Raw genomic sequence first — 17,659 nt, forward strand, 5'->3', positions numbered from 1 at the left:
ATTTCCGTCACACCCACCGTGCCCATCTAAAGGTCTTTAAAATGTTCACAACCAAAGCGACACAGCATAGAAATGGGTGGCTGTGTGGCACAGGTCTTTGCAGAATGTGATCGGGAGGTTCAAACCGGGACTCACCTCTCCCTTACAGACGGACAGCGTGGTGTCAGTGACCCGCAGCTGTACGGATGGCCACGCTTCCCGATCCGAGGAATCTAACAGACTCTGGATCACTTCGTTAACCAGCGACATCCCTAGGAAACCAAGAGACATCGAGGACTTTAAACACACGCTGGAAATTTACCCGCTAAAAAATAACGACAACCTTCTCGGAAAATCAAGAGTCTGAATCGGAATCAAGTTTATGGTCTCTGCTGTCATGAAATCTGCATTTTGCAGCTAAATTAAAATATAAAAACAAAATAAATGAATTGTGCAAAAGAGGAATAGTGAGGTAGTGTTCACAGGTTCATGGACCGTTCAGAATTCTGATGGTGGAGGGGAAGAAGCTGTTCCTAAAATGGTGTGTGTGTGTGTGTGTCTGTCTTCGGGCTCCTGTACCTCCTCGATGGTAGTAATGAGGAAGGTCCTTAATGATGCATCACCCTTTGAAGATGTCCTCAATGCTGGGAGGGTTGTGCCTATGATGGATTTGGCTGTGTTCACAACCCACTGTAGCCTCCTGCCATCCAGGTTTCTCCAGACTAGATGGTGATACAACCAATCAGAATGCTCTCAAAGTTCAGAAGTTTCAAAGTTCAAAGTAAATTTACTATCAATGTACATATATAACCCTGAGATTAATTTTCTTGCAGGCAATCACAGTAAATAGAAAGAAACACAACAGATCCATGAAAAATTCTAGAGAACAAGATGGACAAACATCTAATGTGCAAAAGACAGCAAATACAAATAGAGAATTAAAAAACAAATAATAAATAAACAATAAATATCAAGAACATGAGATGAAGAGTCCTTGAAAGTGAGTCCATAGGCTGTGGGAACAGGTCAGTGATGGGGTTAGTAAAATTGAGTGAAGTTATCCCTTTAGTTCAAGAGTCTGATGACTGAGGGGTAATGACTGTTTCCTGAACCTTCTGATGTGGACCCTGAGGCGCCTGTATCTTCTTCCTGATGGCAGAGAGTATGGTGTGGGTGGTGCGGGTCCACACGGTGGATACTGTTTTCCTGCGACAGCATTTCGTGTAGATGTGGTGAGGAGGGCATATATATATAGCTCTGGTACGTGAGGCTTTTGCCCAGTATTGTAGTAATTTTATGTGTTACACTGTACTGCCGCTGCAAGAAAAGACAAATTTCATAATGTGAGTGATGATAAACCTGATTCTGATATGGGTCTTTGTTGTGGACTGAGAGTGGGAAGGGGGCAGGGAGAGGGGAAACATGGTTGGGAAAAGGGGAAGAGAGAGGGGAGGGAGCAGGAAGCACCAGAGAGATGTTCTGTGATGATCCATAAACCAATTGTTTGGAATGAAATGACCTAGCCTGGTGTCTCAGAGCTGGGTGTGTCTGCACCCATGCCATCCCCCCCTGCCCCGGCACTCCTTCTCTGCCACCTGTTCCATATCCGTCCTGTGGCACTACACCCTCACCATTCCCAACATCCTTTGTTCCTGCCAGATTTACAAACTCGTTCTCCGCTTCACGTTGACAAATACAGTACTATGCAAACGTCTTAGGCACCCTGGATACAGGTATGTGTGTGTGCCTGAGAGTTTTGCACAGCACTGTACCTCTCCATCAGCATCCTGGCGGTCATGCCACCATTTCCAGATCATTTCATGGTCTTGATATCCCCACCACTTCACAGAGCTGGGGACAGAAAGTTAGGTGGAGAATACTCAGACCCAACACAATGAAACCATGCCTTATCCCAGCGACCATGATGGGAAGGACAAGGAGTGGATGTGGGAGTTGCAGTAAGGCAAGGACTGAAAACAACGTGCAGGAGAGGGTGACTATGGCAGTGTGTGTTCAAACCCAGACAATGGACACCTTTGAAGTGAGACCACCTGAGCCACCTCTGCTCTCCACAAACTAGATAGGAGAGGGAGACTGCAGGAGTGTGTATTCAAACTATACGAGTGGGGTCCCTGAAGTGAGAACTTCTCTAGAAAGATCTTTGAAGAACATAATTTCTCTCCGGAGACAGATGAGATGGGGAGGATGTGAAATACACCCAAAAACTAGGGGACAAAAGCCTTACTAATTTGGAAGTGTGAGTGGTTGTCAGCTTACAGTTTCTGTTGAGTTTGAACACCTCTACTGTGAATGACAATTGATCTTGCAAGTAAGGAATTCAAACATATATAATTTATCAAATGGTCAATATCCGTAACCGGTAACCCAATTCTGTATGAAAATAGCAGTTTTCTGCTCAGAATTCAGAACCGTGTGGGTGACAGGGACCAAGCTGGTCTCCTTGTGCACAAGTAAAATAAAGTGTGGTTAAGTCATAAGAGTGAGTGTGTTCTGGGAACAGTTATTTCATTTTCATATCCACAATGACAGGAATAACACTCCAGGGATTGAAGAGGAAATGTGAGTTGGAATTAAGCCCCTGTTCTTGAAAAGCTTCAGTGAGGGGTCCCTGGTCCACGTGGGAAGGAGAGAGTGACCAACTGTTGCTTTGCGACTCTTGGGTCACTGCCCAGATTTCTGCACATTGGGTGTTTGACGGTCCTTTTTTAATGGGTTCCTTGGGCTTTTTCTGTGGCTCCCTGTAAAGAGAAGAACCTCAAGGTTGTATAATGTACATATACTTTGAACTTTGGATTCACGGAGGGAATTACTCACCTCTCGAGGTGGCCACAGGCAGGAATCCAACATACTGCACCCGAAATGTCTGTGTCGACTGCCTCACAGTCTCCAGCAGATCCACTGGAAAATAAGAGCAGGCAGTGTTTGTGGAATGTACAGTATGTTCCTGCCAATACAGAACCAACTGAACACCTCCCACAGCCCACGGACACTCTTCCCCAGCACCAGCTCTCCTCTCCCCCACTGAATCCCCTCCCACTGCCCATGGACACTCTTCCTATCACTAACTCTCCCCCCACCCAACGGTGAAGGGGCTTATCATGTCCATTCTGGGGCAGCACTGTCACCTTTGAACCTCACCAGACACTCAGCTCTCCCCTGTCGCTCCAAGTAGCTGTCACACCCCGGTACACCGCTTCAACAGGTGGGCTAAACCAGGTGAGGATAGCTGGCTGGCCTCACACTCAGTGACAAGTCTGCTCTAGTGGACTGGGAAGAGGAGATCCACAGTGAGATCCGTAGAGAGTAAAGGGCAGGACAAGGCAAAGACTTGTTTAATGCTATTACGTTGTGACTCTGGGATGATACTACCGGAACGATTCCTAAGGTTGTCTTAGACAGGGGAAGAGTGGGGATGAGCTCCCACTATCTATAAAGTGCTGCCAGTGGTGGGCATCACTAACAGCCTCTGACGACCAAGTCCAATTCTTGGCCTTCACCTGTGGCTTAGCTACTGGGCCCAGTGGAACAGTTTCTACTGACAAGAGAAGGGGCAAAGGCGGACCACTGGCACCTCAAAACCAGTTGCTTCAGGCAGGTGGGGCTCATCAGCCTTGGACGGCAGCCCGGCTAGGAGAAGGAAAACTCTGATTTTAAACCTCCACTGCCTTGCGGCCATACCCACCAATGGGAAAGGTTTCAGGAGTAAACCCTGAGGAAGAAATCTGGAGCCAGGATCCCTCAGGCAGTTTGATGTTGTTTACAACTTCACTCTGGCAACCTCTGCGACGACACAAGGTGCCAAGCTGTATCAGTGCTTGCCCTTCCCTTGGACTACGTCAATGACGTGGAGGGGGGGAACCTGTTGCATGGGCAACAGCCGGTTCTTCAAATCTTCCCACCCAGGCTTGCACCCTGGAGGGGACACAGTCCACCAGAGGTGTAAACCCATGATCCCCTGGGATCGACGGCTGCCTACTACTACTACTACTACTACTGGGACAATGTATAACCTGTTCATGTTCCATCGTCTTTCAATTCCAATTTAGCATATTTCTGGTGTTTATCAGTTATTGATTTCTGTATGTTATGTGTGTTTGGAATGGCTATATCTATTAAGTAAGTTATTCTTGCTTGTTTATCCTGCAATATTATATCCAGACTGTTATCATGGATTGTCCTATCTGCAATAATGGACCAGTTATAATATAATTTGTAGGACTCTGATTCTAAAACTGGATCAGGCTTGTATTTATAGTAAGCTATGGTGTCTTTTGTAAGATTTTGATGAATGATATTTGCCAGTTGATTGTGCCTGTCTAAGTAATCAGATTGAGTTAAACCTCTACAGGATCCTGTAATGTTGTTATTATTATAATAGTGGAAATGCATCACTTGCGTCACAACAAATCAACGAGGATCGTGCTGGGCAGCCCACAAGTGTTACCATGCTTCTGCAACAAATATAGGCTGCCCACATCACCGCCCTCACCCTCGATGGTCATTCTTACCCTCGGCCATTAGGTTCTGTAAAGAGTCAACCTATAACCGTTAAGACTGTTTGTGGTAACTTATTCTTTATTCTTTCTACTTCTCTTCTAATATTTGTATATTTGTGTGTCTGTGCACCTGTAATGCTACTGTGACACTAATTTCCTTTGTGATCAATAAAGTATCCATCTACTTACCTAACTATCATACACCTGTCTCTGCTCTGGTGCTATTTGACCCCAGTAATTAAAAGACCAGGTACCTTTTAGGGGCAGGTCGTCCTGACACAAGTCCTTCTCCGCTCCCGGGACCTTTGCGAAGTCGTCATTCATCGTGTGTTTTGCCATGATCTGGAATAAGTTATGGAAGGTTTCAGGCTTTGAGACAGAAAAGAGACCGGCGTCCTGTACGATTTCTCTGGGTTGCCTGGACTGGGGTGAAGTGAGGGGTGGGGGTGTTTCTCTGGACCAGGGGTTCCCAACCTGGGGTCCACAAACCTCTCAGATAACACGAGAGGCCTGTCGTACACAAGGGGACAGGAACTCCTGCTCTAGACTTCGTGTGATAGCTCAGTGACACCCTCATCTCTTCCGGTTTGCATATCTGCTGAACTCTGGGCAAACTAACACCCAGGCAAGATTCAATAGTCATGGAATTGACTTCATAGCCGTGAGGTAATGTTGCCTCTCTATAAAACTCTGGTTAGATCACACTTGGAGTATTGTATTCAATTCTGGTTGCCTCATTATAGGAAGGATGGGGAAGCTTCAGAGCGGGTGTAGAGAAGATTCACCAGGATTCCCTGGATTAGAGAGCATGCCTTATGAGATATACTGAGTGAAATAGAGCTTTTCTCTTTGGATCGAAGGAGGATGAGAGGTGATTTGTTCAAGTTGTACAAGATAAGGGGCATCGATCGAGTGGACGGCCAGAGAATTTTTTCCCCAGGACAGAAATGGCTAATACGAGGGGGCATAATTTCAAGGTGTTTGGAGGAAAGTATGGGGAGGGGGGATTCAGAGGTAGGTTTTTTTTTAAAACACAGAGAGTAGTGGATGCAATGAACATACCATCAGAGGTGGTGGTAGAGGCAGATACGCCATATGGGCCATGCCGTCTCCCTGCGGCTCCCGTTGGGCAGGAGTTCCCACACCACTGGGTTCAGGAACAGCTACTTCCCTTCTACCATTTGGCTCTTGAACCAACTGGCACAACCACAATCACTACCTCAGGACAGCAACACCATGACCACTCTGCGTGACAGTGAACTTTGTTCCTTTCGTGTTTCCTTGTAAAAGTTTTATAAAATTGATGCTTTTCCTTCTGAACGCTGCTTATCTGACACTCTGTGCCAGTGATACTCTGTGCCAGTGATACGCTGTGCCAGTGATACGCTGTGCCAGTGATACTGCTGCGTCAGTTTTTTATTGGACTTGGGCAGATGACAATAAACTCACATTTGACCCTAAGGCAGACACCCCACCTCTCCCGGAAGTTCCGGGAGTCTCCCGCATATTAATAGTGGCTCCCTGATGCCCGCAAATTATATACAATGTCCTGGAATTCAATTTCTTTTGAGAGCGAGCAAGCGAGAGAGAGAGAGAGCACGCGCACACGATGGCAGAGTGTTCCAAAAAAAGTATAAAACGTATGTCACCCCAGACGACACTAAAGTGTACCCCTGCCTAATAGGGGTCAAAAATAATGACAGTGTTGCTCGCTGCACTGTTTGCAACAGTGACCTGTGGTGGGTTAGGGCTGAGGCGTGCAACAAGAACTGGCAGGAGCGGACTGCCAAGGTGAAACAGAAACTGGGACTGTGGGGAGGGCGCTCCCTGTCGATAACGGGCAAGAACCTGGTCATCAGGTGTGAGGTGCTCTCAGGGCTGCTGTACTTGGCGCAGGTCTGGCCCGTCCCCCGCTCCTACAGCTCGGAAATCACCCGGGCTGTCTTCAGATTCGTCTGGGGATCCAAGATGGAGCGGGTGAGACGGACCGCCATGCACAAGTCCCTGGACAACGGGGGCAAGAACGTCCCCAATGTCGCCCTCACCCTGATGGCCAGCTTCGTATGTGGCTGCATCAGGTTGTGTGTAGAGCCCAGGTATGTGGGCACCAAGTACCACTATGTGCCCAGGTTCTACTTGTCGCCCTGGCTGCGAAGGATGGGTCTGGCCCCACTCCCGCGCAACGCCCCAGTCAGCTGGTCGTTGCCGGCATACCTATCCCACGTAGCAAAGTTCTTCCAGGAGAACGCCTTTGACCACAAGGCCATCAGGCAGTGGTCGGCACGAAGTGTCCTGCAGGCACTGCAGGAGAAGGACGTGATGGACACAGTGGGGTGGTTCCCTGAGCAGACTGTCCAGTTCATCTGGCAAAATGCCTCATCGCCAGATCTCACCAACAGGCACCAAGACCTCGCCTGGCTGGCGGTGAGAGGGGCCCTCCCAGTCAGAGCCCTCCTGTACGCCCGGAACGTCGTCTCCGCACCCCACTGCCCACGGGAGGACTGCAGTGAGGAGGAGTCTGTGACCCACCTCTTTGCACACTGCCAGTTCGCAAAGAGGGTGTGGAGGAGGATGGACGGGCTAGTGTCACGTTTCATCCCCAGCAGCTGCGTGACAGAGGACTCTCTGATCTACGGGCTGTTCCCGGGGACGCACACGGAGACCAACATCCGGTGCTGCTGGCAGATCATCAACTCGGTGAAAGACGCTCTTTGGTCAGCCCGAAACTTGGTGATCTACCAGCACATGGAGATGTCCGTGGGAGAATGCTGCCGACTGGCACACTCTCGGCTGCAGGAGTACGTGCTGAGGGACGCACTGAAACTCGGTGCAGCCATCGCAAGGGCCCGGTGGGGAAGGACCACAGTATAGGTTTCTCCACCCGTGGGAGTGGGAGGGGTCGGTGGGCGGGGAGTATACCCCTCAACAATGAGATGCTAAGCTGAACTACTGGAGTGCCACGTGGGTGGCTATAAACACGGGTATTTTACTGAGTATAATGGAAACGTATGTAAAGGATGAAAAGTTATTGAATGGTTTATTGTATATATTTATTTTTGAATAAAGTATATTTTGAAATATAAAAAAAAGACTGTAAAAGACATGTTGAGGTGAGTTTAACAGGTGTCATTCGTTCATTAGCGTAGCTAACGTTATTTAAACTAGCTGGCCAGCTGCTAAGGAGCTACTCTATTGCAGACATCCCACCTCTCCCGGAAGTTCCGGGAGTCTCCCGCAAATCGATGGCGCTACCTCCCTGAAATGAGTTTTTGCCGGGTGAGATGTCTGCTAAGGATATGTTACTTAGAAGGAATCCAAAGACTTGGCTGGCATAGAGGACCTGCTCATAGAGCCGTTGCCAAAGACAAGGGTTCGGTTTTGACCGCGGCTGCCGTCCGTGGGGAATTTGTACGTTCTCCTGGTGACCATGTGGGTTTCCTCTGAGTGCTCCAGGTTTCACCCCCATCCTAAAGACGTGCAGGTTGGTGGGTTAGTTGGTCTCTGCACTTTGTGCTTAATCTGTAGGTAAATGGTAGAATCTGGGGGCATTTGACCAGAAGAACATAAAGACCCAGGGGCAGAATTAGGCCATTCGGCCCATTGATCATCTCTGCCATTCCATCATGGCTGATTTGTTATCACTCTCAACTCCATCCTCCTGCTTTCTCCTCCTAACTTTTGATGCCCTGACTCATAGAGAACCAATCAACTTTGCTTTAAATATATCCATGAACTGACCTGCACAGCCATCTGTGGCAATGAATTCCACAGATTCACCACCCTCTGGCTGAAAAAAATTCTTCCTCGTGTCTATTCTGAAGGGACACCCTTTTAATCTGAGGTTGTGGCCTCTGGTCCTAGACACTCCAGCTGTCGGAAACATCCTCTCTAACTCAGCTTTTCAATATTCAATAGGTTTTCACTGAGATACCCCCTCATTCTTCTAAACTCCAGTGAGTACAGGCACAGGGACATCAAACGCTCCTCATTTGTTAATCCTTTCATTCCTGGACTCACTCTTGTGAACCTTCTTTGGATCTTCTCCATTGCCAGCAAATTTTTTTTCCTTAGATAAGGAGCCCAAAACTACTCACAATACTTTGGGGGCAGCCTCACTAATTCCTTATCAAAGCCTCAGCACCACATCCTTGTGCTTATATCTTAGTCCCCTTGAAATGGATGCTAACATTGCAATTGTCTTCCTTGGTACCAAGTCAATCTTAATCTGTAGGGAATCCTCCCAAGTCCGTTTGCACCTCTGATTTTTGAATTTTCTTCCTATTTAGAAAATAGTCCATGCCTTTAATCCTTATGCCAAGGTGCATGACCATGCATTTCCCTGCACTACATTCCATCCGGCACTTCCTTACCCATTCCCCCAATCTGACTAAGTCCATCTGCTGCTTCCCTGCTTCTTCAATGCCACCTGCCCCTCTACCCATCTTCCTATTGCCTGCAAACTTGGCCACAAATCCATCAATTCCTTCATCCAAATTGTTGACATACAACATGAAAAGAAGCCGTTCCATCACCAACCCCTGTGGAACACCACTAGTCACCGGCAGCCAACCAGAAAAGGCTCCCTTTGTTCCCACTGTTTGCCTCCTGCCAATCAGCCAACTACTTAACCAAGCTAGTATCCATCCTGTAATACCATGGGCCTTTACCTTGTTAAGCAGCCTCATGTCTGACACCCTGTCAAAGGCCTTCTGGAAATCCAAGTAAACAACATCCACTGACTCTCCCTTGTCTACCATGCCTGTTATTTCCTCAAGGAGTTCCAATAGCTTTGTCAAGCAAGATTTCGCTCTTTAGAAAACCTTGCTGACTATTTTATCATGTACCTCCAAGAACTCCAAAACCACATCTTTAATAATAGACTCCAACATCTTCCCCACCACTGAAGTCAGGCTAACTGACCTAATTTCCTTTCTTCTGCCTCCCTCTCTCCTTAAAGAGTGGAGCAACATTTGCAACTTTATAGTCCTCTGGAACCATTCCAGAATCTAGTGATTCTTGAAAGATCACTACTAATGCCTCCACAATCTCTTCAGCCAGCTCTTTCAGAACCCTGGGGTGTAGTCCATCTGGTCCATGTGACTTGTCTATCTTCAAACTTTTCAGCTACCCAAATAACCTTCTCCTTAGTAATGGCAATGACACTCAATTCTGCCCCCTGACACTTTCGCATTTCTAGCACTCTGCTAGTGTCTTCCACAGAGAAGACTGACACAAAATACTAATTAAGTTCTTCTGCCATTTCCTTGTCCCCCATTACTACCTCTCCAGCGTCATTTTCCAGCAGTCCTAAATCTACTCTCGTCTTTCTTTTACTCTTTATATATCTATAAAACACTTTGGTACTTCCCAATCCTCTAACTTCCCAATAATTTTTGCTATATTACATGCCCTCTCTTTAGCTCTTATACAGTATATAGCTAGGGTGCCTAAGACTTCTGCACAGTACTGTAGTAATTTTATGTATCACGCTGTACTGCTGCCACAAAAAAAAACAAATTTCATGACATATGTGAGTGATGATAAACCTGATTCTGATATGGGTCTCTGTTGTGGACTGAGAGTGGGGTGGGGGGGGAACAGGGAGAGGGGAATCATGGTTGGGAAAAGGGAAGGGAGAGGGGAGCGAGTGGGAAGCACCAGAGAGACATTCTGTGATGATCAATAAACCAATTGTGTGGAATCAAATGACCTTGCCTGGTATCCCAGGGCAAGATTTACAAACTAGCTCTCTGCTCCACCTTGACAAATACAGTACTGGGCAAAAGTCTTAGGCATCCTAAGCTACATATACCCTGTGCCTTAGGCTTTTGCGGAGTACTGAATGTTTGGATAAGTACATGGATGGGAGTGCTATGAAGGCCTGTGGATCAGGTGCTAGTCGATGGGACTAGGCTGAATAAGAGTTTGGCTAGATGGGCTAAAAGGCCTATTTCTTGGCTGTAGTGCTCTAAGTTAGGTCAATGATGGTGGACCCCATCACTGATGTGGCTTAAGAAGGTCGACGGAGTGGAGTGGTTTAGAGCAGGCGTTCCAACCTAGGGACCACAGACCCCTCAGTTAGTGGTAGGGGTCTACCACGTTTGGGAGGCACTGATTGAGAGAGAGATGGGCCGGAAGCAGGTAAGTGGGACTGGCTTAGATGGGAATCTCGGTCAGTATGGATGAGATGGACTGAAGGGCCTGTTTCCATACTGAATGTTTCTTTGATTGAATGATTTTGCTATAGATAAAGAAAACACCCTTGAACGAGTTGGAAATTATGCTTTTGGAGATATATACAGTATTTCTCCGTCCATTTTAATGTGCTCTTGAATCAACGGCACGACCAAGGAACTGAGGTTCAGGCACACCACCGATATTCCCAGCATTGAACCAGGATCTCAGTCGTTGCCACGTTAAGCAGAGGGCAGCATGGCCCCGGCTAACAGTGGAGTGGACTTGCCTGGGAGCACAGTTGGTGTAGGGCCGAGGCAATGGCCTTGGCTGGCGTGTCGCAGTGGAAGACGTGGCACTTCTGCATGCAGGTGTCCTTGTCGCTGGCCACGTAGGCGAAGTCTCTACGAGGGGGAGAGAGAAAAACACACTCAGTGGTGAACACACTCAACAAAAAGGTTCCACAAATGATCTTTGTGTCTACAGAGAGTTGTAGGCACAGCTCAGCACATCACAGGTTCATACAAATCATTATTATCGATGCACCATAGAGAGCATCCTACCCTGATGTATCACAGCTCAGTGTAGCAACTACTCTTCCCGTGACCGCAGGAAACTGCAGAGAGTTGTGGACACAGCTCAGCACATCACAGAAACCAGCCTTTCCTCCACGGACTCTGTCTACACTCTCCCTGTCTCAGTAAAGCAGCCAGCAGAATCAAAGACCGCACCCACCCAGACATTCTCTCTTCCCCCCTCTCCCATCGGGCAGAAGATACAAAAGCCAGAAAGCTCGTCCCACCAGGCTCAAGGACAGCCTCTACCCCACTGTTATCAGACTCTTGAACAGTCCTCAGTATGAAAAGATGGACTCTTGGCCTCACAATCTACCTCATTTATGATTTTACACTTTACCTGCACTACATTTCTCTGTAACTGTGACACTTCATTCTGCATTCTGTTATTGTTTTACCTTGTTCTACCTCAATGCCCTGTGTAATGATTTGATCTGTATGAATGGCATGCAAGAAAATTCTCCACGTTATCTCAGTATGTGTGACAATAATAATCCAATTTACCAGTCTGTCAGCAGTTCATCTCCTCCATCCATAAACAGCTTGAACCTGCTATCTATATCTACTATCGGTTGACTCTGACCATCCTAACCGTGCCAACCATATATGACATTTCCACCCTGGGGTAAAATGTATTCTGTACTGGTGAGTATTTGCTGTTACCTGTGCTGCGCACTACATGCATTTTAAGGTATATTTATTAACTTATTCATGGTAATATTTTGTGCTGTGTGAGATAAATGTGTTGTGGGTGCAGAGGAATGTTGTTTGGTTTGGTTGTGTAAATGTACAGTTAGTTGGCAATAAACGATCTTGAAAAGATTCTGATCATCTTCCCTGTCTGTTCCTCTCATAATCTTATCAGATCTCCCCTCTTCTCTGCCTCTCCAGAGAAAACAACCAAGTTTATCCGACCACTCCTGAAAGTTCATACCTTCTAATCCTGGAGATCCTCTACAGCACACTGTCCTAAGCCTACCCAACCGTCCTCTAATGGGGTGACCTGAACTGAATATAATATTTCAGACAAAATCAACAAAATTAATTCCAGTAATTTAAATGCACACCCTCTGGTCTGAGACATTTAATCCCTGGGAAAAGCTTACTGTCTGTCTACTCTACCTACGTGTCTCCAGCTTATAAACCTCTATCAGGTCTACCCTCAGCCTGTGCCACTCCAGAGAAAACAACATGTTTGCCCAGCTTCTCCTTACAGCAAATGCCCTCAAGTCCATAAGGCCATAAGGTATAGGAGCAGATTAGGAGTAGAATCGAGTCTGCTCCACCATTTCATCATGGCTGACCCGTTTCCTTCTTAACCTCAACCTTCTGCCTTTTCCCCATATCCCTTCTTGCCCTGACTAATCAAGAACCTATCAACTTCTGCCTTAAATCTACCCTGTGACTTGGCCTCCACAGCCACCTGTGGCAACAAGCTGGCTAAAGAAATTCCCCCTTATGTCCATTCTAAATGGACGCCCCTCTATTCTGAGGCTGTGTCCTCTGGTCTTAAGGTGCCTCCACCATAGGAAACACCCTCCCCACATCCACCCTATTGAGGCCTTTCAACCTTTGACAGGTTTTCAATGAGAGCCTGCCCCCACCCTTCCGCCATTCTTTTGAATTCCAGTGAGTACAGACTCTGAGCTATCAAGCATTTCTCATATGACAAGCCTTTCAATCTTCCTCATGAACCTCCTCTGGACTTTCTCCAATGTCAGCACAAAACTGCTCACAATACTCCAAGCGAGGCCTCACCAGTGCTTTATAAAGACTCAACATCACATCTTTGCTTTTATATTTTAGTCCTCTCAAAATGAATGCAACCTGCAAATTAACCTTTAGGGAATCCTGCATGAGAACCCCAAGTCTCTTTGCACCTCAGATTTTTGAATTTTTTCTCCATTTAGAAAAGAAATAATCCAGGCAGCATCCTGATGAATCTCTTCTGCACCCCTTCCAAGCCCCCACATCCCTCCTGTAAAGGGTGCAACCAGTTATCAACCTCCAGTATTTCTGTGAAGCATTCTGCAATTTAAAAGAACTTCATCCCTGCACAGGAACAAATGCTTCTCAACACCAGTAATACCAAATGCAAAGTAATGGCTGAGTTCTAAGTTCAAAGTATATTTATTATCGAAGTACATACGAGAGGTGATTGATAAGTTCGTGGCCTAAGGTAGGAGTCAATTTTAGAAAACCTAGCACATTTATTTTTCAAACATAGTCCCCTCCTACACGTACACACTTAGTCCAGTGGTCGTGGAGCATACGGATCCCTTCTTTGTAAAAGTGGTCCACGGCAGGGGTGATTGATAAGTTTGCGGCCTAAGGGAGAAGGAGATGAGTTACACACATCAAAGTTGCTGGTGAATGCAGCAGGCCAGGCAGCATCTCTAGGAAGAGGTACAGTCGACGTCTCAGGCCGAAACCCTTCGTTGGGACTAACTGAAGGAAGAGCTAGTAAGAGATTTGAAAGTGGGAGGAGGAGGGGGAGATCCGAAATGATAGGAGAAGACAGGAGGGGGAGGGATGGAGCCAAGAGCTGGACAGTTGATTGGCAAAAGGGATACGAGAGGATCATGGGACAGGAGGCCCAGGGAGAAGGAAAAGGGGGAGGGGGGAAAAACCCAGATAATGGGCAAGGTTTATAGTCAGAGGGACAGAGGGAGAAAAAGGAGAGAGAGAGAGAGAAAGAATGTGTGTATATAAATAAATAACGGATGGGGTACAAGGGGGAGGTGGGGCGTTAGCGGAAGTTAGAGAAGTCAATGTTCAAATGTGAGATGAGTTATACAGCTCTCATTACATGCACATGCAGTTGAACTCTGAGTGATAATGCAGAAAGTTTGAAGTTAATAACTCATCTCCTTCTACCTTAGGCCACAAACTTATCAATCACCCCTCGTATGTCACCATATGCGACCCTGGGATGCATTTTCTTGCAGGTGTTCACAGTAGAACAAAGAAAGACAACAGAATCGATGAAAAGCTATGCACAAAGACTGACAAACAACCAATGTGCACAAGTAGTCAAACTGTGTAAATTCAAATGGATACATAAAACTGAGAACATGAGTTGTAGAGTCTGTAGGTTGTGGAATCAGTTCAGTGTTGAGGTGAGTGAGGTTATCCATGATGTCAGCAGCCTGATGGTTGAGGGGTAATAATTGTTCCTGAAGCTGGTGGTGTGGGTCCTAAAGCTCCCTTACCTCCTGCCTGATGGCAGCAGCAATAAGAGAACATGGCCTGGACGGTTGTGGCCCTCGATAATGGATGCGACTTTCCTGACAGCACACCATTTGATGTGCTCAATGAAATAGACCTCATCATCTTGGTAACTACACACGCATCAAACAGCCAAGTTTCAATCACTGGCCTGTGTAACCCCACAGGTCTAGAATTACTCAATAATTTGGAACAACTTGCTTTAATAACTTCATATTCTCTAAAAGATCTCACCCAGCTGGTTTTGATTACATTACAAAATGAATTGACAGTAAATTTAGGAAAGAGAACAAGAATTACTAACTTAACTGCAGGAGGAACTCGGCATGTCAGGCAATAAAGGAACAAACAGTCGACGTTTCGAGCCAAGAGTCTTCATCAGGACTGGTTATTCCTCTTCATAGATGCTGCCTGACCTGCTGAGTTCCTCCAGCATTTTGTGTGTGTCGCTTAAGGTTTCCAGCATCTGCAGAATCTTGTTTGTTCATGAATTACAAACGTTGTCACTCCCAAGTTTTGTCAGTATGTTGAGAATAAGAGGGTTTGGAGCTTTGAGGAGGGGGAAAGGTGGGAGAGGGGAGAGGGAGGGGGGAGAGAAGTGTACGGAGGGGAGACTGGCTTGTGTGATAAACTGAGCTGCTTTCACAAAGCCCTGCAGATTCTTGTAGTCCCAGATGAAGTATCTGCGGCACCAAGCTTACCAGAGATGCCACCGTCCAGCAGATAAATCTGTAAGATACAAAAACCCGAAAGCATGTACCACCAGGCTTAAGGACAGTCTCTACCCTGCTGTTACAATTGTACTCTGGACTCTTGACCTCGTTATGGCCTTGCACCTTAATATCTACCTGCGCCACGCTTTCTCTGTAACTTTATTCTGCCTTCTGTTATTGTTTTCCCTTGTTCTACCTCGATGCACGGTGTAATGATCTGACCTGTATGAACAGTGTGCAAGACAAGTTTCTGCACTGTATCTCGGTACATGTGACAATAACAGACCAATTGCAAAGCTAGGGAGGACTTTGCCTGTGATGGACTGGGCTGTATCCACCACTTTTTGTGAGTTTTTCCATTCCTGGACGTTGGTGTTTCCATACCAGGCCATGATGCAACCAGTCAGGATACTCTCCACTGTGCATCTATAGTAGTTTGTCAAAGTTTTAGATAACGTGTTGATTCTTCACAAACTTCTAAACAACGAGAGGGGTTCTCATGCCTTCTCTGCGCTGGCTGCAGGTTAGATCCTCTGATATGATAACTCCAAGGCATTTCAAGTTATTAACCCTCTCCACCTCCGATCCCCTAATGAAGATTGTCTCATGGATGGCCAGCTTCTTCCTCCTGTAGTCAATAATCATCTCCTTGGTTTTGCTGAAGTTGAGTGAGAGATTGTTCACATCCATCAGTAAAAACTACACTGGCCCATGAAATTCCCTGCAGAGGGCCCGAGCTCACAGCTGACAGAGCTGTGTCAAAGCTGTGACGCTTTAAACAACAGGATAATTAAAGAACTGCAGATGAAACCAGCCAAATCATGAAGCTAATTAAACCGCCACAGGTTGCAAACAGTTAGACAATTTAAAAATAGCTTTGCATTTATTTTATTGCTCTCTTAACCCAACTATCCAATTCTTAATTTGCCCAAATTCTATCCCTGATATCTCATCAGAGTGCTACAGCATAGAAGTTGCTCCTTTGGCCCAGTCTGTCTGTGTCAAGCCGTTATTCTGCCTAATCCCATTGCTCCACACCTGGACCAAAGCCCTACATAACCCTCCCATGCAGGTACCTTGTGCTTGCAACCCACTCCACACTCTCAACACCCTCTGAGTGAAGAAGTTCCCTCTCAGGTTCCCCCTAAATATTTCACCTTTCACCCTTAACCTGTGACCTTCAGTTCTACTCTCACCCAACCCCACTGGAAAAAGCCTGCTTGCATTTACCCTATCTATATCATGTATCTCTATCAAATCTCCCCTCATTCTCCACCCTCCAGGGAATAAAATCCTAACCTGTTTCCTGTACCTCAGACCCTTGGGTCCCAGTGTCTTTCCTTAAATCCCTTGTAAAGGTTTAAACGGTTGGTTTCATCATTAACTGGAAACCCAGAAATCCCATTCCAATGCAGAGTTTAGCAGTCAATAGATCACGAAAAAGCAGGCGATGGTGTGACCCACAGCATTTCAATTTAAAGCCAGAGAAAGGAAATAGAAAGTCAAAAATTCTACCTGTCCCTGTCTCCACGGCAGCACGAAGAAAATGAAATAATTAAATAAAGAACATCCAGTAAGCATTCCAATTCAAGGCAGGGCTGAAGGGAAACAAGATATTCAGTTCACTGCAAGTAAACACTCACAACTAAAAATTCAGTTTATAGACCAGATGTTGGTGAAAGATTCCAGAGGCCCCAACTTCCTCAGGCCTGCTGTTGTCTCAGAACCTCAGCCAATTCTCCCAACCCAGACATCCCACCCCTCCCGGAAGTTCCGGGAGTCTCCCGCATATCGATAGTGGCTCCCTGACGCCCAGAAATTATATACAATATCCTGGAAATAGATTTTTTTTGAGAGGGAGAGGAAGAGCGAGCATCCTGATTGGTCTCTCTTCGTGCTAAGAGTGGTCCCCAACCACCGGGCCATGAGGAAACAATATGATTTGGCGATATGAAACGATATGAGTCAGCTGCACCTTTCCTCATTCCCTGTCACGCACTGTTGAATTTTAACACACGTGAGGTCATCAGTGACCCAAGACGTGCAAAGGAATGGGTCGGTGACCCATTTGTGAATGTCCCCGGTGAATCATCCATGTCAGCGCGGGAAAAAGATCAACTCCTCGAGCTTGTAAATGACGGCGGGCTGAAAAGCATGTTTGACATAACATCTCTGCCAGCATTCTGGATCAAAGTCAAGGCTGAATATCCTGAGATAGCCACGAAAGCACTGAAAACGTTGCTTCCATTTCCAACATATTTCTGCGAAGCGGAGTTTTCTGCAACGAATGCAATGAAAACTACATTGCGGAATAGATTGGACATCAGGAACCCCCTACGAGTATCGCTGTCTCCCATCACCCCTCGATAGGACCGTCTTGTTGCAGGAAAACAAGCCCAGGGCTCCCACTGATTCAGCGATATTGGTGTGTTGCAATGATTTTATATGTTCATACGAGGAAAATATGTGCTGT

At 46.5% G+C, this 17,659-nt stretch overlaps 1 protein-coding gene across 2 annotated transcripts in view; it reads right to left on the minus strand.

The window, feature by feature from the left end:
- apbb3 (amyloid beta (A4) precursor protein-binding, family B, member 3) overlaps nt 1-17,659 on the minus strand; it is a 58,470-nt gene that overhangs the window by 4,039 nt on the left and 36,772 nt on the right. For both annotated transcript variants that reach the window (XM_072264148.1, XM_072264147.1), the window contains 4 exons: nt 10,960-11,074; nt 4,751-4,838; nt 2,815-2,898; nt 136-251 (listed from right to left, as the gene is read on the minus strand). In XM_072264148.1, the coding sequence (XP_072120249.1) occupies nt 136-251; nt 2,815-2,898; nt 4,751-4,838; nt 10,960-11,074 (403 nt within the window). The remainder of the gene's footprint in view (nt 1-135; nt 252-2,814; nt 2,899-4,750; nt 4,839-10,959; nt 11,075-17,659) is intronic.

This window comes from Mobula birostris, chromosome 7, assembly GCF_030028105.1.
Source record: "Mobula birostris isolate sMobBir1 chromosome 7, sMobBir1.hap1, whole genome shotgun sequence".
Classification (NCBI taxonomy): Eukaryota; Metazoa; Chordata; class Chondrichthyes; order Myliobatiformes; family Myliobatidae; genus Mobula; species Mobula birostris.